The sequence below is a fragment of the Xenopus tropicalis genome, chromosome 9 (genome assembly GCF_000004195.4).
Source record: "Xenopus tropicalis strain Nigerian chromosome 9, UCB_Xtro_10.0, whole genome shotgun sequence".
Lineage (NCBI taxonomy): Eukaryota > Metazoa > Chordata > Amphibia > Anura > Pipidae > Xenopus > Xenopus tropicalis.
Genome location: NC_030685.2, coordinates 15,933,541 through 15,961,305, shown reverse-complemented (window position 1 = coordinate 15,961,305; position 27,765 = coordinate 15,933,541). Strand labels below are relative to the sequence as shown.

Genomic DNA, 27,765 nt, shown 5'->3' with positions numbered 1-27,765 from the left:
AGTGTTGGGGGGGGGGGGCAATATTAATACACAATTTGCACATTTTATAGGTGTCGGGGGCAGCAGATATCGAGAGGGCCCCACAGAAATACCATCTAAGGGCCTCTAACATATAAATGAAACTGCTAGTGCCCTGATACCCCCCCCCCCCAAGCAGTCTGTTTCCTCTATATATTTATGCCCCTGGTTGCAGCCCCTCTGTGGGATATCTGTATGACAAGCCGCAACTCTGCAGGAAGAGCAGCATCTGGGTTAAGGGCTCTAAATGTCTGACTTTCTACCCTATTTAGAAACAACAGTCATTTTTATAATTGTTAATGTACCCCCTACTGTAAATGATAAGGATATTAGCAGTCAGTGAGGGGTTCTGTGCCCATATAAAGGCACAAGGCTGCAGGCTGAGTTATACAGGGAACTCTGAGTATCACTCATGTATTATAAGGGATAATGTACCCCCTACTGTAAATGATAAGGATATTAGCAGTCACTGAGGGGTTCTGTGCCCATATAAAGGCACAAGGCTGCAGGCTGAGTTATACAGGGAACTCTGAGTATCACTCATGTATTATAAGGGATAATGTACCCCCTACTGTAAATGATAAGGATATTAGCAGTCACTGAGGGGTTCTGTGCCCATATAAAGGCACAAGGCTGCAGGCTGAGTTATACAGGGAACTCTGAGTATCACTCATGTATTATAAGGGATAATGTACCCCCTACTGTAAATGATAAGGATATTAGCAGTCACTGAGGGGTTCTGTGCCCATATAAAGGCACAAGGCTGCAGGCTGAGTTATACAGGGAACTCTGAGTATCACTCATGTATTATAAGGGATAATGTACCCCCTACTGTAAATGATAAGGATATTAGCAGTCACTGAGGGGTTCTGTGCCCATATAAAGGCACAAGGCTGCAGGCTGAGTTATACAGGGAACTCTGAGTATCACTCATGTATTATAAGGGATAATGTACCCCCTACTGTAAATGATAAGGATATTAGCAGTCACTGAGGGGTTCTGTGCCCATATAAAGGCACAAGGCTGCAGGCTGAGTTATACAGGGAACTCTGAGTATCACTCATGTATTATAAGGGATAATTTACCCCCTACTGTAAATGATAAGGATATTAGCAGTCACTGAGGGGTTCTGTGCCCATATAAAGGCACAAGGCTGCAGGCTGAGTTATACAGGGAACTCTGCGTATCACTCATGTATTATAAGGGATAATGTACCCCCTACTGTAAATGATAAGGATATTAGCAGTCACTGAGGGGTTCTGTGCCCATATAAAGGCACAAGGCTGCAGGCTGAGTTATACAGGGAACTCTGAGTATCACTCATGTATTATAAGGGATAATGTACCCCCTACTGTAAATGATAAGGATATTAGCAGTCACTGAGGGGTTCTGTGCCCATATAAAGGCACAAGGCTGCAGGCTGAGTTATACAGGGAACTCTGAGTATCACTCATGTATTATAAGGGATAATGTACCCCCTACTGTAAATAAGGATATTAGAAATCTTTTTATATTGTGTTGTGTAAACAAACTATAGAGCAATCATTATTTATAAAAATGTATGTTTAATAGAACATCTCTGAACACATGTATTGTATAAAATTATTTCTCCATCCAACATAAAAAATATACAAACAAGTTCCAAAACAATTATTTTACATTTGAATGTACATATAGACTCGCCATGCCTTGCTAAAAAGTCTGTGATAACAACGCTTTTTGTTGGAATCTAAACTTCCCACTAATTGACGCTGTAAAACGTTCCAATAAAAACTCTTAGTTTCTCATCTGTTCTGAGGGCAGTTGGTTCTGTTGTGCCCCGGTTGGTGGCAGATCCCACAAGATCTCTGCTTCTTTGCTACTGGGCCCGAGAAACTGCTCTCAGAACGTTTGTTTTTCTTCCCAAAGCCTCGTGGGGCCCCTGATCCTCCGCTGAATGAACTTCCCCCGAAGGAACCGGAGAATTCACTGGAGGAGGCTGGAAGGAAAGATTCTGCTTTAGAGCATCCATTAGAATACATGGCTGTCCCTAACGGGTTATTCTATTGGTCAGTGCTGGGCAGTCAGGAGACAAACAGAGAACTGATAGGTACAAACAACAGAAAGGTAGGGGGCAGTGTATATATAGATAGATGGATGAGATAAAATAGATTAGACAGACAGATGGATAGGTAAAGAGATAGAGCGGTAGATAGATAGATAGACAGATGATAAATAGATGATGATAGACAGACGGATAGGTGGATAGACAGGTGGATAGGTAGATAGATAGATGGATAGGTAGATAGAGAGATAGAGAGAGATAGATGATAGATAGATGGATAGAGAGAGAGATAGATAGATGATAGATAGGTAGATAGATGAATGATAGATAGGTAAATAGATAGATGATAGATAGATAAATAGATAGATAGATAGATAGATGATAGATACGTAGATAGATAGATGATAGATACGTAGATAGATAGATGATAGATAGATAAATAGATAGGTAGATAGATGATAGATAGGTAGATAGATAGATGATAGATAGATAAATAGATAGATGATAGATACATAGATAGATAGATGATAGGTAGATAGATGATAGATAGATAAATAGATAGGTGATAGGTAGATAGATAGATGGTAGATAGATAGATGATAGATACGTAGATAGATAGATGATAGGTAGATAGATAGATGGTAGATAGGTAGATAGATGGTAGATAGATAGATGATAGATACGTAGATAGATAGATGATAGATACGTAGATAGATAGATGATAGATAGATAGATGATAGATAGATAGATAGATGATAGATAGATAGATAGATTCAACACATGAACACAATCACCAGGGTTACTTGCTTCCTTACCTGGAGGAACGTTCTCATCGGCCCACTGGAAGAAGCCGCACTGCTGCTCTCTGGGTTTGGAGCAGGTATGGAACTGCCGCCCTTTGTTGGCGCCATCCTTCTGGACAGTACGGGTGACGGCGGGTTGGTTGCACATACACACTGCCTGCCCCTCAGATCCTGGCTCGCTGCCCCCTCCTGCAGGCCTAAAGCTATCGGATGCCCTCGGGTTGCTGAAGGCATTGGAAGGACGCCCTGTAGTGTGCCCACCCTGAGCATTCGGACTGCCACTATCGGCCTGATCCGCCCATAAGAAAAAGTTGCAGGCTCCGCCGTTGCACTTGTAGAAGGGCCGGCCCTGGTTGGGTCCTTCCTTACGTACAGTCAGCTGCACGGCCGCTACACCACAATTACACACCACTTCATTGCTCTCACTGCTGCTGGGGGTGGGGGCAACTCCTCTGGAGGCAGAAGGTTTGGCCACAGGAGGTTTCAGAGTTTTAGCCTGCGGTTGGCGCCCTCGGCCATCCCCGCTGTTCCCCATACGATTACTGGTCTGGTTCACCTGCAAGTGGTTGCTCTCTCGTGGGGCTGCCTGGGGGGCCCTGTTACCGCCATGCAGATATTTCAGGTCCAGGATTTCCCGAAGTGTTTCGTCGCAACCGCCGATGCAGCCGACAAACTCCAGCGGCATGAGGGGCGGGACACTGCCGCGCTTAAACTTCATCTTCAGCCTGCCGCAGGGAAAGAGAGAGCACAGACAAACGGTAAAAACTGTTCTGCACCCCGAGTGCCATTATGTGACAAATGCCCCCCCCCACCGAGGTCCCTCGCTGACCACTTACTTGTACACTGGGTGTGGCTTGCACGTGCCGCAGATACTTTCATCCCTTGAGACCTCCAAGACAAAGCTGGGGAACCAGACGGACGACTTACAGCCGGGATACCCCACGCAGGAAAGGAAGAACCTTGGCAGAGGGAAGAAGCACAATAACAGTTGCGGACAAACGCCGGGGGCAAGATGGCTGCATCCCCTGTATCAATACCTACAATACTAAAGCTGGACCAGGTAATAAATCACTTACCCTCCATCCCTCTTGGTCTTCAGCACCATGTCCTTGTTGCACTGAGGGCATTTCCGTACAGGAAGTGGGGTGTCGGCATAGATTTCCTCCTGTGGCACCGGCTGTGCTGCTTGGCCAAAATACTGAGACAAGGCCTCGTCCAACCTAATGAGAGAAGCGCAGGGTTGGGCGCTACTCAGTAAGACAAACTGTAGTTATTCCCTTGTTACCCAGAATCCATCACAGAGGGACTTACTTGGTGGCTTTGGCTGCTGCCTCCACAAAGACCTGCTTGTACTTCTGTACCTGCAGTCTCAGCACTGAAAATTTATCCTTCTTCCCTTCACAGATCAGCTTCAGGTCCGACTCCAGCTCAGCGCGCAAGTCCGGTTTTGACATTTCAAAGCCCATAGAATCATACCCTGCAGAACAGAAGGTCCAGGAGTAAAGATTCATATCCAATCAGATCTCTGCTGTAAGCGCAGTATCCCAAAGCCCCAATACCCCTTGGTACAACAATGTAAGGGCCAAGACACACAGAGCTACTTAGTAGCAGCTACTTGTCACGGCTACTAAAGTGCAGAAAATCCCCTGCCATAGACAATACTGAGAATTGCCTCACACACAGAGACAATTATCAGTAAATGATCAGAATTGTCTGTTTTAGTAGCCATGACAAGTAGCTGCTACTAGTAGCTCTGTGTGTCTTCACCCTAACATCACTCAGAGTGCCCTTCAGAGCTCATTTGCTGTCCCCATTATTATTTATTCCCTTAGTTTCCATGATTTTAGCTGCCAATATCATGCATGTGTATCGCTACTGCCCCCTGCTGCCCTGCTCAGCACTGGACAAATCTTCAGAAGCTTAAACCGGTTTTTCGACAGTTGTGGAGAGTAATATTCTGAGACCAGTCTTCATTTTTTTAATTATTTGTAGCTTTTTATTTATTTCAAGTTCTGTTCAGCAGCTCCCCAGTTTGGGGTTTTAGCAGCTGGTTGCTAGGGTCCAAATTACCTTAGCAACCAGTGGTTTGGATGTATATTTACAATTACAATATTATTGTAATAATAAAATATGAAAAGGAGACGGACTGAATAGAAAAATAAGTTACATTAAGTAACAAAAAACAAACTAGTTTATTTTGGATGCTGGGGTCACTGACCCCTATTTAAAAGCTGAGGAGAAGAAGAAGAAGGTGGAAAATAATTCAAAAGCTCTAAAAGATAAAAAACAAAGACCAATGGAAAGCTTGCTTAGAACTGGCTAGTCTGTAACATATTAATAGTTTATTCAAAGGTTAACTACCCCTTTAAGTTACTGATGCAGGAATCATCTCCTGATGCTTCTCTGCTCCGTTCTATCGCTGAAAAAACTGCAATAAGCAGAGAAAGGTTATGAGACACTTCCTGTGTCAGTCACTTGAGGTTCTGTGTCGAGCCAATGCCTGAACAGAACCACGAGATGCACATTCATGGGCAGTGATGGACTGAGAATATCATGGGAACTAATAAGAACAAATAAACAGCATAAGGGTGGGGCGGCACTAGGCCAAGTACAAGAGACTGTCCCATACATAACCACATAGTTGGCCTGTCTCTTACCTTCCACAAGCCCCATTCCAAGCTCCCCAGGAAGAAACCTCTGCTCTGGTGTGAGACCCACATACATGCGCGACTTGATGGTCTCAATGTGCTCAGCGTGGGTGGCATCAGTACCTACAGGGGAAGCACAAAAGCTCAGACGATTGGTTCCTATCTGTCATATTAAGGATCTACTGGACAAGACACAATCACGAAACAGCCAAACCGATGGCAAAAATAGGGGCAAAATAACCTTCTCACTCACCAATCCCATGCTTTTCCATCAGGGAAATGAGATCGGCTTCTGTTAAAAGCTGCGGGGGGCTGGTCTCCCCGTCCACCATCTCCACCGTGCTGGGCTGAAAGCGGGTGCCCATCTCATAGACGGGGATGATCTAGGGAAACACAAGCAACAGCATCGTCAATGCCGTTATTGCTTCTTAATTCAAAGGGCAAAATATAGATGAAAATGAAATTACAAACACAAAGGAATAATGGCTAAGCAGAAGGCGTCTAATAAAAATATTAAAGGGAAACTCCAGCTTCTGAACCAAAATTTGTTAAAGAGCCCCACACAATACAGAAACCCCTAATATCCCTATCACTGTAATCTGTTCCTTCCCAAAGTAGGAATAAATACCATTTTATATGCTGAAATCCAGCTGCAAAACAGTTCTTCTCTTTCTGCATCATTTGCAATCCTGGCAGGGGAGGAGGGACTAAAACATTCATGTTCCAAGTTGTAACAACTTCTCCACAGCTTACAGACAGCATGCAGCAACTACATAACCCACAATGCATTGCACTGGGATGTTCCTTTCCTTATTGACATCACGTGTTCAGGGGATTGTGGGATTGGGAGGATGCAGACTGAAAGCAGGCTGAGGACAGGCGACTACTGTTACATTTTATTTGAGTCTCAAAGTAGCCAACCAGATCAGCAGGGGAACAGGGGGCGGGGCTTAGGGAACTGTTCCAAACCATATTATTACATTAAATATCATGAAAAGGCTTAATTATTTTTTAATAGTTGTGTTTGGGTGAAGTTTCCCTTCATCTATCACCTTTGTATTCCATTTATCATAGGGATAGACATCTAGATAGTTCCTAGCGATGATCATCAGTCCATGAGCGACAAAGCGCTCGGCAGCAATGTCGATCTCCACCGTGGTCTCCTGGCCCTGTGCATCTTGGGAGCAACATGCCAAGAAGTGGCGCACAATAAACTCGTAGATCCGCTGTTCATTTCCCTGAAACCAAAAAAAGGGACCAATTGTATTTACTAGTTTATAAACAACAACGGGTCACGATGAGAGCTGCCTTCCCATATCTGCCACTTATTGAGCAAGTGTTAAAGGGGTAGTTCACCTTTAATTGAAGTTTTAGGAAGATGAAGACATTGATTCATCGATAAGGCAATTTGGATTTAGTTATTTAGCTTTTTTTTTTGTTCAGCAGTTCTCCAATTTGGAATTTCAGCCGCTGCCTGGTTGCTAGGGTCTTGCATACCTTAGCAACCAGGCAGCGGGTTACATGAGAGACTGGAATATGAATAGGAAGGGGACTCAATGAAAGTAAATGATAAAAAGAAACAATATCAATAACATTGTAAGTTTAAAGAGCAATAGTTTTTTTGACCCCCATTTAAAGGGGAGGGGAGGCAAATAATTCAAAAACCTATATAACAAACAAAAAAAAAATAAATAAACTACAAACACCAATTGCAAAACTGCTAGGAATAGGACAACATGTTGCTCCCCAACCCCTTGGATGTTGCTTTCAGTGCCCCCAAACCAGGGAGTTATTTTTGAATTCCTGACTTGGGGGCAAGTTTTGGTTGAATAATAACAAGATTTACTGCCAAATAAATCCCCTGTAAGCTGATAGTGTGCATAGAGGCCCCTAATAGCCAATCACAGCCCTTATTTGGCTCCTCCATGAACTTTTATGGTGCTTGTGTTGCTCTCCAAGTCTTTTTACATTTGACTGTGGCTCACGAGTAAGAAAGGTTGGGGACCCCTGTTCTATAGCATACTGAAAGCTAATTTAAAAGGTGAACCACCTTTTTCCCCATGAAGGAAAGGGGCAGATGTGAGCTGACCTGCAGACTGTTGGTGTATTTAGTGGGATGGATGGGAGGGTGAGCCTGATCTGTCTTGTTGCCGTTCCGTGGGGTCGGCCCACCCCTCTCCAAGATTCGCTGCGCGAAGCCTCCCCACTGATGGTCGTGCGTCTGCTGCTCAACCAGAGATGTCAGGTTAAGGTCCTTGGGGAAAATGTTGGTTTCTGTGCGGGGATAACTGATGAATCTAGAACACAAAGCATCAGGCAGTTAATGGGTGCAGCCAGCTTGGTATCCCAAACAGATACAGACAGTACTCCAGCAAAGGGCAACTAAACTATATTTGTGTTAATAATGCTGCCTCTGCGTCCACAGTGATCATTCTTAAAGGGGTGGTTTACCTTTAGGTTCTCTTTTAGTATTATAGAATGGCTTAATCTAAGCTACTTTTCAATTGGTCTTCATTATTTATGGGTTTTTAATTATTTGCCTTCTCCTTCTGACTCTTTGCAGTTTTCAAAAGGGGGTCAAGGGATTACTTAAATTTTAGTAGGATGTAGAGAGTAATATTCTAAGACAATTTGCAATCGGTCTTCGTATTTTATTGTTTGTACTTTTTTTTCAATATTATTTCAGTTTTTGTTCAGAAACACTCCAATTTAGAAATTCAGCACTTATCTGGTTGCTAGGGTTCAAATGACCTTAGCAACCAGGGAGTAGTCTGAATAAGAGACTGATATATGTATAGGAGAGGGCTAAATAGAAAGATAAGTAAATAAAAAGTAACAATAACAATAAAACTGTAGCCTCGAGGAGCAATAGATTTTTGGCTGCCGGGGTCAGTGACCCCCATTTGAAAGCTGGAAAGAGTTGGAAGAAGAAGGCAAATTATTAAAAAAAACTATAAAAAATAAATAAAGACCAGTTGAAAAGCTGTTTAGAATTGGTCTTTTTATAACATGCAGGGGCAGTAAAGACGATACATATATAACAGCTATTAATATAGGTGGCAAGGGGGACACATGGGGAATTAAAGGATCTACAATTCTGTTGCCAATCTTTTTACCCACGGGGTTCAGTAAATACAGGGGTGTATTAATAACACAGACTTACCCTTGAGTATAAAGCTTCTCTGCCACCTTCATGGTTTCCTTGGCTCCAATTTTCAGCTTGCGGGATGCCAGCTTTTCCAGCTCCTACAGAGCACAGAGAGGGGAGTGAGAACACTACAGAACTGATTACTTTATAAGCAACATGGCCATGGGCCTGTCTATGCTGAATCTATAACATCATGTGAAGCTATGAGACCCACTGGCAGACATTACTGAATATATCACATAACAGCTCGAGAAAGTCCAGCGGTTTATACAAAAGAGCCCATACCACAGTGTCTAAAGCCACAGGTCTCCACTTGCTCTTTGGTTTACTTCCCACCTCCATCACAGTAGCCATAGGATCCTACAAGCACAATACAGTTTTGGATCAGTTTTAATGAATTCAAGCTGAATATAATTAGCTCTGTATCAATCCTGTACCTCCATGCAGATCTGATAGAGAACCAGGCAAGCCGTGTGGTTAAACAGACGGTTCCGTTTCCAGCTAAACTCCACCAGTCCATCTTCGTGTTCATGAGTCACTAAAGAACCAAGAAAACTAGAATAGTGATAAAGCCAAGGATGGGTTATTGGACTGGGCAGTCTGCATGTTTCTAGCTGTATTTAAACCACAGTACTCTCTATCAATGATGTCGGGCCGGGCCAAAACCTGTGGCACTGACAGGTGGGTCCATTGTGGCCAAATCCTGGAAGGTACAAGCAAAGTTTCAGGGCTCAACCAGCCTTTTTTGAAGTTTGAAAGGCCAGTTGGGGCCTGAAACTTTGCTTGTACCTTCCAGGATTTGGCCACAATAGAAAAAAGGCCTTTTATTACCAAAGAAACTCTCCTCATTGGTGCTGTTCATTACAGACTTGGTAAATATTGTAATACGTGATTACTACAGAAATTTGCACCAGATGAGGAAGGGTGTTGTATCGTTCTATTGAGTAGGTGGGATTGGACTGACAAACGCATGTGATTTCCAGATTGTGGTTCAGGCTATGCTCTCCCTTTTGCCCTCTCTGCCTATGACCTTACTCGCCTGGCTTCTGCCTCCAGCAGCCTCAATTTACAGGTGCATGCACCCGGCCCCCTTTGTAACATCAGAGATGGGGCAGGTCAGCTCAGTGACTATAAATAGAGGTGACTTGCCAGGCATGGGTCGACCCACACATGACCATTCTCTATGGGTCAGATACCCGGTTACCAAGGTACGGATTGTCATATAACTAGTGGCAGATAAAATACCAGCTGTTGACTTTAGCAAGCACACCATTATTAGAGACTGTACAAGATGACTAAAGGTGGCCATACACGTAGCAATTTTCGACCAATGGTTGCAGGAAAGATTGTTCCCACCCTCCACTGACGTTCAGGGCTGAATAGTCAGATATGGAGATAGAATCAAAATCTTTTAACCTGGCCGATCGACAAGTCGACAGATATCTGCACCCTTTTGCGATAACGGTCGCCTCATCAAGCTGCCATACACGCACCGGATATCGCATGAAACATATCATCGGTGCGCGTATGGCCAGCTTAATGGAATTGAGAGCAGCATGAATAATTCTCTCCCATGAGTAAGCACCTTTAATCTTGTAGAAGGTTTCAGGAATAAAAGCCTGGATGGCTTTAAATCTCTCCACCACGAACCCCAAGGTGGGAAACTGGCAGCTGCCGTAGCTGATGAGCTGATTGGACAGCACAGAGGGAAACATCTTCTGAAGGCGGAGGGTTTGGAACCTTGTGAAAGCAGCACCTGCATTAACAATCAATAAAACAATAGAATAGAGTAGAATGAATACATTCACGGGTGATAAGGGACGAAACAGATGGCTGATTCTCACCTATCCGCAGGTCAAGCTCCATTCGTACATCTACCGCGTCGCTGATGTTCTGGTCAGGTTGTACCAGGTGCTCACAAGCCATCCGGATGGAACGAGGAGTGATCTCGGAGAACCGGGCCCGGAAAACCTGCAAGTTTGGCTTGACTAGCGCAGAATGAGAGACACAACTAAGCACAGGCACTGTATGGGTGTTTAACACCAAATATAGCTAATAACTCACAACTGTGTCTATCTGGCCCATCATAAACAAACACCTGACAGCTCCAGGACTGTATGGCAGCCAAAGCTACAGATGTTTATTCCCATCAAGTTATACCCTGCACTGAGCTCATACATTCTAATGCAGAGAAAGATGGAAGGGGCTGTTTATTAGAGTTCTCCTTCAAGGTGCAGTTCACATTTGAGTTAACTCTTGGGAGTTATAACAGCTATCTGGTTGCTAGGGTCCAAATTGCCTTAGCAACCAGGAAGTGGTTTGAATGAGAGACATTATTAATATATTAATAGAGATATATTAATAGGAGAGGCAGTGTTGGACTGGGGAGCCAAGGGCCCACCAGAAAACCTTAGACCTTAGGCCCACTCTCCCCCTTTCTTTAGTCCCTGAATTACTTCTTTTTACATACTATTATCTATCCTTTCCTCCATTTCTTCTATTTATTCTCATATAGAATTGAGTAACGGCCATGGTATAGGCATACAAGGCAAATGGCTGGGTGAGCAGAAGGGCCCACTGACAACTGGGCCCACCGGGAGTTTTCCGGGTATCCTGGTGGGCCAGTCAAACACCGAGAATAGGGAGGGACTGAATAGATTAAAAAGTAACAATAAAACTGTAAAACAGAGCAATAGTTTTTGGCTGCCAGGGGGTCAGTGATCCCCGTTTGAAAGCGACAAAGAGTTGGAAGAAGGCGGCAAATAAAATAAAGTGAACCACCCCTTTAAGAGTTCGCCCTGCTTGTACAGCAGCTTACCTGATTTGCAGACATGGATGATCTCAAAGCCAATGTTTTCTCCCTCTCTGTCACAATCAGTCCATATTATGAGAGCCTGACACTGTCGCACCTCCCGCTCCAGGGTCCGCTGGAATCAATAGGACAGCTTGCTGTAATTCTCATTAGGGTGGGTGGGTAGGGACCAGGTGATAGAGTTTGTATCATATGCAAGACACAATATCTATGTACCTTTATGTTTACAAAGTCATCAGGGCAGTACTTCTGCACCTCTGCCTCAAACAGAGACACCGGGTTGCAGCTGTGCCTGGAAAGGGAAAGAACAGGAAGATATTACTAGTTCCACTGATCAAGGTAACACCCAGCCTTGTATTAGCAAGGATGATAATATATTGAAAAGGATGTTCCCCTTATCTTTTAGCCTTCAAATTCTCCCCCCACCCCACTGCCCAGGAGCAGCAACCAATAAGATGATCACTGACCAGTAAATGCTACCTGCTGATTGGTTGCTATGCCTTTTACTACATAACCCCCTTTCCACCACGCAAGCTTTGACCATGAAAACCAAAGGACAAATTGACTGTAAGGCCCCAGTTATACTGCTATTCTTATTTATTATTGTGTATGTTTTGGCTCAGGCTTTTAACTACTCATCTGCCATTCTCAACTGCACAGTGACACCTGGTTGCTAGAGTATGTCATCCCTAGCAACTAGATAGAAGTTACTCATTAATTTACTGCCTTTACAGTTACATTTCATACCAACCATTTTTTCATGTGGTCCTGGAAGTCGAGAGCTAACAGATGTCCTGATACAGAAGTCATCACCACAGTCACGTCCTGAGCAGAAAGGGGAAAAACATGCGTGTAATTAGCGCAGCATTAGCAGCAACGGAGCAGCCATTCGGGGCTGAGGCAAGTCTCAGTCACACAACAAATATTCTAGGCGAGTAGTAAAAGGACATGCGATCCTTACCTTTCCAAACAAATGATATTCATATTCATAAATCTTGTTAAACTTGGAGAAACCTTCCCTCTGCAAACAGAAACAATGACAGAAGGGAAAGCAAATGGTCAATCAATAAGCCAGTAAAGTACAGTATATTGACAGATAGTTAACAGATACACCTGGCTGCTCTCCCAGCAGAACCAATGCTATATCAACATTAAATACATGTATAGATAAAGAAAACAGAAGGACTTGATGGCAATGGCCACAAGACCAAGTCTGTCCTCTTGTAAATACATATACTATATATTCACTGTAACTATACGTGTGTCTGTAAGAGCCTGTCCTGCCTGTTTTCATCTTGGTCCAAGAATTTGGTTCAGCAGCTCTCCAGTTTGGAATTTCATCAGCTATCTGGTTGCTAGGTTTCAATTTAACCTAGCAACCAGGCAGGGGTTTAAAAGATAGACAGGAAAGCCTAAAAAGATAAGTAATAAAAGGTATCAATAACGATAAATTTATAGCCTCACAGAGCAATAGATTTTGGCTGTTGGGGTCAGTGACCCCCCATTTGAAAGCTGGAAAGAGGCAGAAGGAAAGCATTAAGACCAATTGAAAAGTTGCTAAGAATAGGTCATTATAAAACATACTAAAAATTAACCTTAAGGTGAATTTACATACTCACACTCTACCTGCCCACCTCTGCCATCTCTGAAGGGAGGGGGGCAGGCATAGGGCTGGAAAACAAATACAGGTATTATTAACATTGGCAACAACCATCTTTTTTACCGGCCAGGCTGGTAAAATACTGGCCATTTGGCAATTGAATGAATACATAATAAGCAACCTGAAGATAACTGGAGATGAAGTAGCAGCATGTTAGTGCCCCAGGCAGGGGATTATGGGCTAAAGTAGAATTTTGCCAGCCCGTGGGCAAACTATAGCTTCAAGTACCCACAGCAACACAGCATAACTGGTCTGATAGTGTAACAGCCACAGTGTCACATGATGCATTCCCCAAAATACAATGCAAGAATTGTAAGTAAACACTATAGAGCATCACAAACTAACAGAGCTAAGAAAAAAAATGTAATTCTAAGCCACTACTTAAAATACATTACATAAAATAAATTACATTACATTTACACATAACTTACATTCACTGAACATTTTAATTAAAATGTTCAGCGAATGTAAGTTATGTGTAAATGTAATTACTACTGAAAGCCGGATCTACAGTGGTGTGAAAAACTATTTGCCCCCTTCCTGATTTCTTATTCTTTTGCATGTTTGTCACACTTAAATGTTTCTGATCATCAAACACATTTAACTATTAGTCAAAGATAACACAAGTAAACACAAAATGCAGTTTTTAAATGAGGGTTTTTATTATTTAGGGAGAAAAAAAATCCAAACCTACATGGCCCTGTGTGAAAAAGTAATTGCCCCCTGAACCTAATAACTGGTTGGGCCACCCTTAGCAGTAATAACTGCAATCAAGCGTTTGTGATAACTTGCAACGAGTCTTTTACAGCGCTCTGGAGGAATTTTGGCCCACTCATCTTTGCAGAATTGTTGTAATTCAGCTTTATTTGAGGGTTTTCTAGCATGAACCGCCTTTTTAAGGTCATGCCACAACATCTCAATAGGATTCAGGTCAGGACTTTGACTAGGCCACTCCAAAGTCTTCATTTTGTTTTTCTTCAGCCATTCAGAGGTGGATTTGCTGGTGTGTTTTGGGTCATTGTCCTGCTGCAGCACCCAAGATCGCTTCAGCTTGAGTTGACGAACAGATGGCCGGACATTCTCCTTCAGGATTTTTTGGTAGACAGTAGAATTCATGGTTCCATCTATCACAGCAAGCCTTCCAGGTCCTGAAGCAGCAAAACAACCCCAGACCATCACACTACCACCACCATATTTTACTGTTGGTATGATGTTCTTTTTCTGAAATGCTGTGTTACTTTTACGCCAGATGTAACTGGACACGCACCTTCCAAAAAGTTCAACTTTTGTCTCGTCGGTCCACAAGGTATTTTCCCAAAAGTCTTGGCAATCATTGAGATGTTTTTTAGCAAAATTGAGACGAGCCTTAATGTTCTTTTTGCTTAAAAGTGGTTTGCGCCTTGGAAATCTGCCATGCAGGCCGTTTTTGCCCAGTCTCTTTCTTATGGTGGAGTCGTGAACACTGACCTTAATTGAGGCAAGTGAGGCCTGCAGTTCTTTAGATGTTGTCCTGGGGTCTTTTGTGGCCTCTCGGATGAGTTGTCTCTGCGCTCTTGGGGTAATTTTGGTCGGCCGGCCACTCCTGGGAAGGTTCACCACTGATCCATGTTTTTGCCATTTGTAGATAATGGCTCTCACTGTGGTTCGCTGGAGTCCCAAAGCTTTAGAAATGGCTTTATAACCTTTACCAGACTGATAGATCTCAATTACTTTTGTTCTCATTTGTTCCTGAATTTCTTTGGATCTTGGCATGATGTGTAGCTTTTGAGGTGCTTTTGGGCTACTTCTCTGTGTCAGGTAGCTCCTATTTAAGTGATTTCTTGATTGAAACAGGTGTGGCAGTAATCAGGCCTGGGGGTGACTACAGAAATTGATATTGAAATTGAAAATTGAAATTGATAAACCACAGTTAAGTTATTTTTTAACAAGGGGGGCAATCACTTTTTCACACAGGGCCATGTAGATTTGGAGTTTTTTTTCTCCCTTAATAACGTAAACCTTCATTTAAAAACTGCATTTTGTGTTCAATTATGTTATCTTTGACTAATAGTTAACGGTTTTTGATGAGCAGAAACATTTAAGTGTGACAAACATGCAAAAGAATAAGAAATCAGGAAGGGGGCAAATAGTTTTTCACACCACTGTACCTGTTCCTCTGTCCCTTGTTATGTAATGTAGCAGAGACAGGCTGACTAATAGACTTGTCCTGGCTGATTTCTATATTTTCTATATTCAATATCATGAGTGCAGAAAGGGGACAGAAGAATACTGCATTCAGCTGAACTCTAAACCCCATGGAAATGTTTAATGAATGTATATTGAAAAATTACTAAGCATTTCCTTTTCTTTCATTGGTTTTTGGGTTTACATTCCTTTTAACTGTATAATATCTGAGTGTGTGCCCCCTGGGCTTTAAAATTGCCATGTTTTCTGATTCAGTGTTTCTAGTTAACCAGTGAGAGGTCTTAGGCTGAGAATTGATAATCCCTCAAGTCCAGGTTAAAATAAATACACCGGCAAGTATTTTCTCTTACATTGCAGCGGCCAACCTCTGGGTAACACTAAGGGAGGCGACAGACGGGGAGATTAGCCGCCTCTCAAGGCAACTTTGGGCGACTTCTGGAAGTCACAGGGACACGTATGCCATTCCACTGGCCATTTACAATCTAGCCGGTGGGATGGCATTGCGGGGAGATTAGTCGCCCGCGGCAACGAAGATTTGTCATGGGGCGACTAATCTCCCCGTCTGTCACCTCCCTAAGAGTTGCTAGTAAACAGAGTCTGTAAGTGCAAAGTCCTTAAAAAACTCCGCCTGAGTTTATCTGCCCGTGAATGGGGCCCCCCGACAGGCCTCCCCGATCAATTTCTGGCCAAAAATTACCCAGATGTTGATCAGGCAGGTTTGATTTTCCTATCAGATTGAGGACCGCATTGGTTTATTGATGTGGTCCTTGGTCTGACAGTTCCTATACGCATCTTTATAATCCAATTGTTTGGCCCTAGCGCCAAACAATCATATTAACCCAATATCGCCCACCTTACATGGGCATATCTGGAGAACATCTGCTCGTCTTAAATCTAGATAGAATTGTAGGAAAGAAACCTCACCCTCCGCATTCTGCTATTGGACATAAGATCTGCAATCCCTTTGGCAGCATCGTTCTTTTCCGCCACACACAGAACTTTATTAACTGGGATCCTCAAGGCCATTTCTGCTGCGGCACGATGAGAGCAGAAACGAACTGCAGGACGAGCTGCAAACGTAAACTTGCTGAGGGCTAGAACCCTGCTCAAAATAACCATCACCGGAGCACAGAGACGTTCCTACTCCCTGCAGGAATCATGGCTGGGAGCAGTGATATCCCACAAACCAGCTCTTCTGTCAAAAAAGGCACCTGGGAAATAGAGCAGAAACAGAAGTTTACTTATTAACTGTAGAAGTCCTATGAAAGATAAGAAATTCTCAACTTGTGAGCGCAGATGTGGCCACAGATTCACACACGGTGTCCAATCTAGACCTGCGCCTGTCTAAAACTTTTCCATTCATTCAAGGTCATGATAAATTGCATTTCCAACCATCTCTATAGGGCTGCATGGAGTCTCCATGTAAATAGATTTCCAAGTGACCCTTAAATTCCAATCTTACCCTGGAAAATCTTAGCCTTTTATAACCAGACTACATTATGTTGCATTAAAAATGGCATTATAAAGGTGGCCATACACGCTAAGATCCGCTTGCTTGGCGAGGTAACCAAGCGAGCGGATCTTCTCCCGATATCCCCACCTACGGGTGGGTGATATCAGGCTAATTCAAGCGAATTCAGTTCCCGAGGGCCAAATGATCGAGTTAGGACGACTGGTATAGGTGTCTGTCATCAGCGTTCCCCGATCCAAATACATATTGAAACCAGTCCGATTGAGATCTGCTCGATTTCGGGCCAGATGTCGGTCGGTCAGGCCAGTAGTTAGTGCCCCTACACGGGCCGATAAGCTGCCGAATAGGTCTAAGGGACCAATATCAGCAGCTACAATCAGCCTGTGTATGGCAGCCTTAAGTGCAAATATGCAGGGGCCCACAACAAAGGAAGTAAACCTTGTAACTGCTGGGGGACCCAAAAGATACAGGGGCCACTGCAGGTTTAGTACACATTTATGAGATAATGTTTTTTTCTGTCTTCCCACATCTCTCTATGGGCCCTTAAGGAGAACATGACAAAAGGATGTTTGTCCCATTTTAGTGAAATGCCAGGACTACATGATTTTGGTGGTTGCTGGCCCTTTGAATGCAGAATTGTTGGAAAATGATAAGTCATACAGTCTGAGGCTCCGCTACACTAGACATTCGTTTCATATATATATATATATATATATATATATATATATATATATATATATATATATATATATATATATATATATATATATATAAAGAAGAAGGGTAGTAGATAAAGAGACACACATGGTATCTCGTGCTCTGCCTCAGGCTGATGAAGAACTGTAGTAACTCAAGCGAATCACACGGTAGCCATCGTATAAACACAACTTGTAGGGACCCTTTGTAGCGGAGTTCACCCAGAAAGTGGTGCAACAGTATAAACTGTGACTGGGAAATGCTATGTGGTTGTTAAGGTCAGTGACCCCCAGCAACCAAAATAGACAGATTGATGGACCCATTTTATTCTCTTGTTTTCAATAGCTTATCTTATCCTCTCATACTGATCTTCTACTTTGCCCTCCAGACTCTTGGATGGTTGCTAAGATTAAAAAGCCCTAGCAACAGAACTGGCCTTCCATGTCTGATAATTTTATTATCTTGTTTTCAATAGCTTATCTTATCCTCTCATACTGATCTTCTACTTTGCCCTCCAGACTCTTGGATGGTTGCTAAGATTAAAAAGCCCTAGCAACAGTACAACTGGCATTCCATGTCTGAAACCTGCAGAATAAATATGTAAATATTTCAAAAGCCACGAAAAAAAAAAAGAAGCCAAATTGCAAGCTGTGTTATAAAACTGCTGTTGATTGTAAGCACCCAGGTGGGACACATGACAGACCCAGATGGGGGGGGGGGGGATATAAATGCTTAAGTGCTTGTGGGTGCCAGTAACGGCGCTCTACTTACCGGCAGTTCTGTGGGACAGAACCTATGGTATTATTTCCCGCGTTGATTGTCACTGACCCATTCCTTCTGACCTCTCTCGCTTTCCGTACTCCGCCAGATCCCACGCTGTCAGGTGACTTTGCCGCCCGAACTACAATCCCCAGCATGCATCGCTTCTCTGTTTTGCGGCTACTTTGAGCGCAAATGCAGCGGCGGCTCTTATTTATGTGAAAAAACACACATTATTTCTGCCGCAATGTATTTTCCCTGGGTTTGGACGTGTTAGAACCGGACTATTATTAAGTTCGGCCCGGGCGTGACGTCACGTGATTATCACGTGTCCCGCCTTCCAAGATGGCTTCCTCCCTGTTTATTTGAGAGAACAAATCGTTCGGCGTCCCGGGGGGTTATCCGCCGGACCACCCCCCCCCCGTAGAAAAGATGATAGGCTCTCCGGACCTGGTGCCTTTTACAATGGAGGAGGGGTATGAAGAGCCATTTCATGGCGCCTCTGGGCTGCCGGAAGAATACACGGTGCCTCTGTTTCCCTTTTCCCAAGCCAATAGCAGTCCCTGGTCCAGGCTGTGTGCTGCCAAATTCAGCAGGGACTTTATTCTCATCTCAGAGTTCTCTGAGCAAGTGGGGCCCCAGCCTCTTCTTACCATCCCTGATGATCAGCGGATTTGTGGCGAGTTTGACCTGAACTACTTCTCCCTGCGCATCATGTCGGTGGACTACCAGGCATCCTTTGTGGGCCACCCCCCGGGTTCATCTTACCCGAAGCTGAATTTCGTCGAGGACTCTAAGGTCGTCTTGGGAGACTCCAAAGAAGGAGCTTTTGCCTATGTCCATCACTTGACCCTGTACGACTTGGAGGCGCGAGGCTTCGTCAGGCCCTTTTGCATGGCCTATATCTCCATGGACGAGGAAAAGATAATGAGACAGTTCTTGGAGCTTTCCAGCGACTTCTCAAAAGCGTCCAAGTGCCTGAAAACCGGCAATAGGAAGGCGTTTGCCAACGAGCTGGAAAAAAAGCTCCGAGACCTTGATTACACCAGGACCGTTCTACAGAGAGAAATGGAAGAACAGATGAAGGCCGACGACAAGGGATTTTACACGACACAAACCATCGATAAAGCCAACGAACTTGCCAGTGTGGAAAAATCCATTATAGAGCATCAGGATTTACTGAAGCAGATCCAGTTATACCCGTACAGGAAAATAAAAGAGCCGGATTTTCAGCCGTATGAGCCAGAAAGTTTACAAGACTCCGATGTTCCGAATGAATCTGAGCAACCATTGCCCCCTTCTAACCCAGAAGAAAGCCTGGTGGAAGAGGAGAGCAGTCTTTACCATCCCAGGTCATCCTACACTCCTAAATTCATAAAGGCAAAATCCTCAAAATGTTTTGATAAGAAATTAAAAACATTGGAGGAACTGGTTGATATTTATTTCTTTACTCAAACAATAGACCTACTGACTAGTATAGAAAAACGATACCGGGGTGACTTGAGTTATCTCCTAATGAAGCAACTTGAAAAGGGACTTTTAGAGCAACAGACGGTTTCCAATTTCTTGTTTGAAGATATTGCGACTTGGGATGCAAAGCTGTCCAGCATGCATTGTTCCAATACTTTGGCGCTTGTTCAGGCTTTGCAGAATCCTACATTTTTGGAAGAACCGGGAAACCTTAAAAATTCAGCAAGTCTGGAGTCGTACAAATCAAGCGTGGAATCTGTCCCTATTAAAATTGAACAGGAAGTATTTGAAGAAGGAAATCATCAAGAGACGGCTGAGCGCGGTGTTTCCGACATCCCAGATAACTGTGAATTTAACGATGTGGATTTTAAAGGGAGTGTTAGTAGCAGCGACAGCATTGAAGTCTTGAGAACAGAGAAGTCAGTTGCGTTGCTCACTCATTCTGAGAGCCAGCCATGTTTGCGACTTAGCCCCCAACCGCCCAGGAGGAAGGTAGGTAGCAGAAGAACCATTAGTGAGGACAGTATTGAAGTTCTAAGCACGTGTCCCTCTGAAAGTGTAATTCCTGAGGATTTTAGACCAGCATATCAAATCGCCATTCATGAAGAGGATCCTGATGGAGTAGATGTGGATGGAGAACAGCCTTGCAATTCCACCAATAATGAGGAGAATGAGCCTTCTCCAAATGATTTATCAGGCGACCCAGCTTGTTGCATGGGGGCAGAAACACTTTTAGCGCAGACAGGAAATGTGACCCCTGTACCTAATGATGGGGACATTAATAAAGTGGTTAGTGTCCCGCCACAGTCGTACAGAAACATGGATCATGCCTTTCAAGTCAAGTTCTCAGTAGACAGGGCTGAGAACCATTCTAATAAAGTGAGTCCCCATGGCCTCTCTAGTCCTGAAGCAGAGTCAACATACTTAATGAGTAGCGGAGAGTCTGTAAGACTAAGCATTGAGGAGTATTCGGACTCTACAAGTTATAGAAGCAGCACGTCGACTTGTTCTGATAGGACACCCTCCCCGGCCCCATGTGTCAGTGGCCTCTCTGAACGACATAGAAGGAAAGCCGGCCAGAATGCACTAATGTTCATTAGACAGTACCCCTTCTCCCACCCTGCCATATATTCTCTTCTCTGTGGAAGGACCCTCATAGTGCTGGGTGAGGAGGAAGCCTTTGTTAGAAGGCTTGTGACGGCACTATCAATTTTTGTGCCCAATCATGGACATGTTGCCAAACCCGTTAACACATGGATGACTTCCCCACTGCACATAATGGATTTTCAGAAGTGGAAACTAATTGGACTTCAAAGGTAAATTATTTGCCATAAATGTATGTTGTGCTGACTGTTAATATGCCCTTTACTTGTTCTTTATATTATCTATAGTTGTCTTTTCTCCGCTCATTTATGCCTTTCCTTCATCTTCTCTTCACTTCTTTTTTTCATTTCCTCTTTGTGAATAACAGTTTTTCTTCTCTAAACTTAGTTTCTATCTTAGTTGTTTCCGGGAATCTCTCTTCTTGCATGTTTGTGTATGATGTTGGGCTAGGCAGTGTAACCAATAATGCTGCATCTTTATTTTCAATTAGCTTTCAAATGGACAAATTGTTTTTGCAGAGACACCACCCTTTGTTGTCATTAACATTATCAGATTGGGGGTGACCAGGGCTGCTGCAAAGCCATGGCACAAAATGGTCAGTAGTAAACAAAACACTCACTGAGTAGAAGCGGTGGTCCTGGGGAACCAGCCCCACACCCTCAGCATAGGGTGCAAAAAGCAACAACCACTATGGGCATATAGGCACTTAGAAAACTCCACAGGTTACATTAAAACATCTCCAAAGGCCCTACGCGTTTCATGCCATAGGGGCACTTAGTCATGGGCTAAATGTGAGCCACAGGAAGTAAATATGTATTGAAAATGCAACCAATCAAAAAAGGGTAGAAAAAAAGGTAGATAAAACATATGTGACAGAATCTAAAAGAGACAGTGTCTGTCCCTAATGTCCAGCGGCCTCCTACCCGAGTCAGGAACTGCTACACTCAATGTCAAGTCCCCCCACCGCATATATCCTCCTTGTGGCCGCAATGGGAATGGGAGCGCTGGCGCCCCCAGTTACCGGCAGGGGGCGCAGGCTTCACTAGGGGCCAGGGCCCACCAAGTTTTTTTTTTTTACAGGGGCCCCGTCTGCACCCCCCCCCCCCCTCGCTGCAGGTTGAAGGAATATATGGAGTCTCCCAGGCCAGCCCTTTAATCACAGAAGAACATTTTCAACTTTTTATAGCTTTTAATAATGTGTGGGTCACCAAACAGTTGACCTGTTCCTTTATCTGCCTTCTCCCAACCCTTGGCAAGCTGTCAGTCCTTTTATACCCATGCCAGTCCAACTGAAATGTACTCAAAGGGCCGGAACTATGGGTAGGCAGCAGGGGAGTATTCAGGAGTGTAGTTAGCGCAAGAGCATTTGGGGGGGATTTATTGAGCAGACTAAGTAGTGGAGGTGAGTAGTGAGTGAATAGGGGGCAGGCAGGGCATTGCCAACACTGCTTTTACCCAAGGCTGCCATTATAAATGATGACTATCTTTGTTTAACTAATGCCGCCTCACCGCACTGCTGTTTGCCAAGTTTGCAGGCAGTTTGGCACATTCTGTACATTTCTTGTACCTGCATCATAGTGCTGCTCTGTGATCCATTCACTAACTTGTACAGAGCGTCTGACTCCCTATAATTACTGCCGCCATTGCTTTTATTATTAGCTGGAAACACATTATCCAGAAGGTTCTGAAATATGGCACACCTGTTAATCATAGTCTTTTATTCCCACAAGCCTTGTGCCTTTATATGGGCACAGAACCCCTCAGTGACTGCTAATATCCTTATCATTTACAGTAGGGGGTACATTATCCCTTATAATACATGAGTGATACTCAGAGTTCCCTGTATAACTCAGCCTGCAGCCTTGTGCCTTTATATGGTCACAGAACCCCTCAGTGACTGCTAATATCCTTATCATTTACAGTAGGGGGTACATTATCCCTTATAATACATGAGTGATACTCAGAGTTCCCTGTATAACTCAGCCTGCAGCCTTGTGCCTTTATATGGGCACAGAACCCCTCAGTGACTGCTAATATCCTTATCATTTACAGTAGGGGGTACATTATCCCTTATAATACATGAGTGATACTCAGAGTTCCCTGTATAACTCAGCCTGCAGCCTTGTGCCTTTATATGGGCACAGAACCCCTCAGTGACTGCTAATATCCTTATCATTTACAGTAGGGGGTACATTATCCCTTATAATACATGAGTGATACTCAGAGTTCCCTGTATAACTCAGCCTTGTGCCTTTATATGGGCACAGAACCCCTCAGTGACTGCTAATATCCTTATCATTTACAGTAGGGGGTACATTATCCCTTATAATACATGAGTGATACTCAGAGTTCCCTGTATAACTCAGCCTGCAGCCTTGTGCCTTTATATGGGCACAGAACCCCTCAGTGACTTCTAATATCCTTATCATTTACAGTAGGGGGTACATTATTTAAAGTCTAAGAAAAATCAAAAAAATTCTATTAATTGTGATCAAAACCTTGTTGCCTTTAGTTGCCCAGAGCTTTAAAGACACATGACCTTAAGAATTCTGATTTGGTTCAATCATGTGGTGTTAAAATTGTAACTGAAAAGTATCTGTTTTCTCCTTACAGAGGGGGTTCTCCGTCCAGTACCAACATCCTGCACTCCTTGAACCGCTACAGCCGCTACGCCAGCGTGTTGGACGCAGACCATAAAACACTACGCTGCCCCGTATATAAAGGAGCCTTCCTGCAGAGACTGGCTGATCACCGCACACAGATCAGGCGGGGCAGTACCTACTACATGCATGTGCAAAGTATGTTGACTCAGCTCAGCGCTAAGGCCTTCCTCTTCACTTTTTGTCACCACGCGCACCTCCCCATCCGGGAAAAAGAAAGCGAGGAGTCCATCGCCCAGCGCAGAGCCGCCTTCCTTCGGCAGCTGCTCGGCCTCTCCGAGGAGGACAGCAAGATAGTGGAATATCTCTCAGAGCTTCTCAAGATGCATTATCTGAGGGAATCAGGGACCCAGCTCCTCCCAGTGCTCAGGTTTGACTATATCCCCAACTTTTTATACAAGATCTAACCCCCCCGGCAGCCTTCATTCCTATGGAGAGAGGCTGCCATGGACTCGAGAATGTAACCGTAGCTGAAGGATGCCGACCTCTGCGCCTCAAACTAGGAAACGTCTTTGGGAAAACCTTCTTAGCGTTCTGTTGGCTTGCTGTCTCTGTTGTGTTCCCGTGTACATGGATTTTTGTTTTATACCAGCCTCCTTAAACCACGAGACTACTGAACAGCTTCTCCCAACCCCCGCATGTTATATATACAGGAGAATTTGGTAGTGCTAGGAAGCTGTATGTAGAAAACCTTAATTAGGGCAGTGTCATCGACAGCAAAGTCATGCCTGGAAAGATGTGCAAGGGTAACACATTTGTGTTGTATGTGCAAATATCAGTGTAGAATACCTACCTACCCACCCTATACCTTCCTACCTACCTACCCAGCGGTGCAAGTAGCAGCCTACTCCAATCACAACGGACCTCTCCTATCTTTAACATTAAAGTTCCTTATCTGATTGCACTGAGCAATGTAACGAGCAGTATTTTCAAAAAGTCTCGTGGGTGATAGGCTTCAAGCATTAATGCCCCTAATAGCTTTACCTCCAGAATTGAATTCACTTATTTGCTGTTGTGCCAATGAAGTTCTGCTGCTGCTGCTGCTCCTTCACAGTGGGAATAACCTTATAGGTCACAAACCCAAGGGTAGTAATCTAATACAAAGGGACTGGTGCTACTAGCTGGTTCTGAATCACTACTACGTGACCCAGTTCTGCCACAGACTGTGATGGAGGTAAAATATGGTTATTTTTGTATCTCACATTACTAGGTTTAATGTGTTTTTTTCACATCAATAACAGATCCCAAGTTTTCATAGGACAGACCTATTGTAGCATCAGTAGATCAATGTATGGGACTATAATATACAGCATTGGACTGGCCCACTGGGAGACCAGGAGATATCCCGTTTTACAGGTTTGTGGGCACCGGGTTAGGGCGGTCGTTGTTGGGAAAAGGGTCATTTGTAGCTTTGAACCCCTTGAAATCCCCTGGTGGGCCTTTGGGTCTCCAGTCCGACACTATACTGATACTATAGCCCCTCTTTCATGGACCGGGCGATATTCACTGTGCTAGTATTACACGACCCACTGATCCCTCGTACTTTTCACTGCTTCGTAATCTAATTTGCCACTGACTGTGCCGGCTTTGGCCACCTGATATTTCTAATGCTGCTAGGAAGCTCTTCCGTGTGTTTCTTTCCGACTTACCTGATAAATCATAAACGGTTCTATGTACGGTGCGATACTAACCGAAAGCCATATTACTGCATTGATACGTCTGACTTGCACTTACGGGAGGGACTTCACGCTTTAATCATGTTATTTATCAAGAGAATTGGTGCATAGTTTAATTATGAGTCGTACAATTAGCTATGCAAACTGCCCATAGTGTGTATCTGAAATATTTTTGATTTGTTTTATGGAATATCTTTCCTTTCTCAAGAAATTTGTTTTTGGCAGGCCAAGAACGTCCCTGGGGTGGAAGGGTAATATAGTTCTTAATTAGGTTTATTCCGTATTAATCGGCAAACGCATCATGTTGATTTTGGTGGAATTTTAATAGAATTGCCAAAGCTAGGAGAGCCATTGTTAGCTAGTTTAGCTATGAATTAGTGGATGGGCTGCCTCGAATCTGGAAATGTATCTACTCTGTCCATTTCATTAGATGTCTGTCCACATGATGACTTTAAACTCCTGGTTCCTGATTGTTCTTGACTGTCCACCTTACTGTCCTGTTGTCTACATGATTACGCTACAGCCCTGGTTCCTGATTGTCCTTGACTGTCCACCTTACTGTCCTGTTGTCTACATGATTACGCTACAGCCCTGGTTCCTGATTGTCCTTGACTGTCCACCTTACTGTCCTGTTGTCTACATGATTACGCTACAGCCCTGGTTCCTGATTGTTCTTGACTGTCCACCTTACTGTCCTGTTGTCTACATGATTACGCTACAGCCCTGGTTCCTGATTGTCCTTGACTGTCCACCTTACTGTCCTGTTGTCTACATGATTACGCAACAGCCCTGGTTCCTGATTGTTCTTGACTGTCCACCTTACTGTCCTGTTGTCTACATGATTACGCTACAGCCCTGGTTCCTGATTGTTCTTGACTGTCTACCTTACTGTCCTGTTGTCTACATGATTACGCTACAGCCCTGGTTCCTGATTGTTCTTGACTGTCCACCTTACTGTCCTGTTGTCTACATGATTACGCTACAGCCCTGGTTCCCAATTGCATACATTAAATTAAGGGGCAAATATACTGGCTTGTTTTGAATAATACTTTGGGGTTTATTTATGAAAAGTTGCTCAGTCTGCTACATGTTTAGGCTCATATAGCAACCAATCAGCAGGCAGCACCTGTATAAAAGCAAACATCTTAAGGCGGCCATACACGGACCGATTGTAGTTGCTGATATCGGTCCCTTGGACCGATTCGGCAGCTTATCGGCCCATATAGGGGCAGGAACGAGGGGCCTGGCCGACCGATATCTGGCCTGAAATTGGGTAGATATCGATTGGGCAGGTTATAAGATTTAGTCGGATTGGGACCGCATTGGCTCGTTGATGCGGTCCCTGAACCGACTGTGCCCCGTTATAATTAGAATTAGCCTACATTTTTCCGATATTGCCCACCCAAGCGAGTGGATCTTAACGTGTATGGCCACCTTTATTTTTGTGCTGTGGGTTAATGGGAGGAGCTTATTCATACAATTCTCATTGTCTCTGTTTAAACAAACTGTTCTGATTACAGATGGGATAGAATTAGCAAGGGTTAAAAAAAAGATAATGTTTGTATTGGTTGAACACGTCTGTGTATTTCCCCTTTAATTAGCCATGCACCCTGTGCCACCCGTGCTTATAGCCATTCTGCGCTTTCCTGACAATGAACATGCACTTTGAATTTTGATTTGCACAGTTTTTGTTTTGTTGTTTTATAGAAAATGTTGCCATCGAGTCTTCGTTTAGTTAGTGATTAGTGATTTGTTAAGAATACGGTGTACGGTGAAGGTTTTAGTACCTTTTTTTTTTTCCTTATTTGCTAATTATATATATGAACATGCCGCTGAATAGAAATCTGACCTTAGATACTACTGGGATATTAATGTAAATGATTGGCTTCTCCAGATATCACTTTCCTAAAGTCTTGCCTCGTGCCCCTATTCCTTTTCTCATTTTGGCACAACAAAATCTTAGTTTGTACTAACTGTCATTTGATTCCATGAGAATTTAATTGGGCCTCATTCACAATACAAACTTCATGCAACTTGCACAGAGCAGACCTTAAGGTGACCATACATGTTAATATCCGTTCGCTTGGCGATCTTCTCCCGACATCCCCACTTACGGGTGGGCAATATCGGGCAAATTAAGGCTAATCTGATTATTTGTCCCTGGTGCCAAACGATCGAATTATAGTGACGGTGATGGGCGCAGTCGGTTCGGGGACCGCATCAACGAGCCGGTGCAGTCCCCTGATCCGACTAAATCTTTTAACCTGCCCGATTGATATCTGGCCAATTTCAGGCCAGATATCTGTTGGGCAGGCCCGTCGTTCCTGCCCCTACACGGACATAGATCAGGAAGGTCTAAACATTTCATCTGCTGATGCCCCATGTTGGCCGGTGCATGGTCATTGGCTGATGAAGTTTAGGGGAGCCACGGCTGCCGACCCTAACAGTGGGACAATAGAAAGTCATAACAGCAGGGCTCTGTAGCGTTCAAATGTAGAGTTACTATAACTATACCTGCGGGAACCAAGTAAGGGCTGTGATTGGTTAATTGGTAGCCTATGTGGCCTACAAGAGTCTCTGTTTGTCAGTACACCTGGTTTTTAAAACTTGTC

At 43.8% G+C, this 27,765-nt stretch overlaps 2 protein-coding genes across 2 annotated transcripts; one reads left to right on the top strand and one right to left on the bottom strand.

Annotated features, from left to right (window-relative positions):
• Window positions 1–1,563: 1,563 nt before the first annotated feature.
• On the bottom strand, window positions 1,564–18,449 carry top3a (DNA topoisomerase III alpha). Its single transcript, XM_004918070.4, has 20 exons — window positions 18,256–18,449; window positions 16,242–16,528; window positions 12,435–12,494; window positions 12,225–12,298; window positions 11,690–11,765; window positions 11,480–11,588; window positions 10,506–10,649; window positions 10,247–10,417; window positions 9,099–9,199; window positions 8,947–9,021; window positions 8,677–8,759; window positions 7,603–7,810; window positions 6,566–6,751; window positions 5,767–5,896; window positions 5,523–5,636; window positions 4,177–4,342; window positions 3,942–4,085; window positions 3,702–3,824; window positions 2,878–3,590; window positions 1,564–1,996 (listed from the first exon to the last, which is right to left on the bottom strand). Exons 2-20 carry the CDS (start codon window positions 16,434–16,436, stop codon window positions 1,803–1,805), a joined length of 3,066 nt encoding a protein of 1,021 aa, XP_004918127.2. The 5' UTR covers window positions 16,437–16,528; window positions 18,256–18,449; the 3' UTR covers window positions 1,564–1,802.
• Window positions 18,450–18,557: 108 nt separating this feature from the next.
• Window positions 18,558–26,284, top strand: smcr8 (Smith-Magenis syndrome chromosome region, candidate 8). Its single transcript, XM_002935844.5, has 2 exons — window positions 18,558–21,029; window positions 23,431–26,284. The coding sequence occupies exons 1-2, from the start codon at window positions 18,676–18,678 to the stop codon at window positions 23,882–23,884; spliced, it is 2,808 nt and encodes a 935-aa protein (XP_002935890.2). The 5' UTR covers window positions 18,558–18,675; the 3' UTR covers window positions 23,885–26,284.
• Window positions 26,285–27,765: the final 1,481 nt, after the last annotated feature.

Bases quoted from the DNA above. Each gene is read 5' to 3' on its own strand.
- top3a (XM_004918070.4), bottom strand. From the start codon at position 16,436: ATGGTTATTTTGAGCAGGGTTCTAGCCCTCAGCAAGTTTACGTTTGCA. The intron at 9,022-9,098 runs GTACAGGATTGA...TTGTGCTTGTAG, and splicing joins TCTATCAGATCTGCATGGAG to GATCCTATGGCTACTGTGAT. The intron at 6,752-7,602 runs GTCAGCTCACAT...TTTTGGTTTCAG, and splicing joins AATACACCAACAGTCTGCAG to GGAAATGAACAGCGGATCTA.
- smcr8 (XM_002935844.5), top strand. From the start codon at position 18,676: ATGATAGGCTCTCCGGACCTGGTGCCTTTTACAATGGAGGAGGGGTAT. The intron at 21,030-23,430 runs GTAAATTATTTG...TTCTCCTTACAG, and splicing joins AAACTAATTGGACTTCAAAG to AGGGGGTTCTCCGTCCAGTA.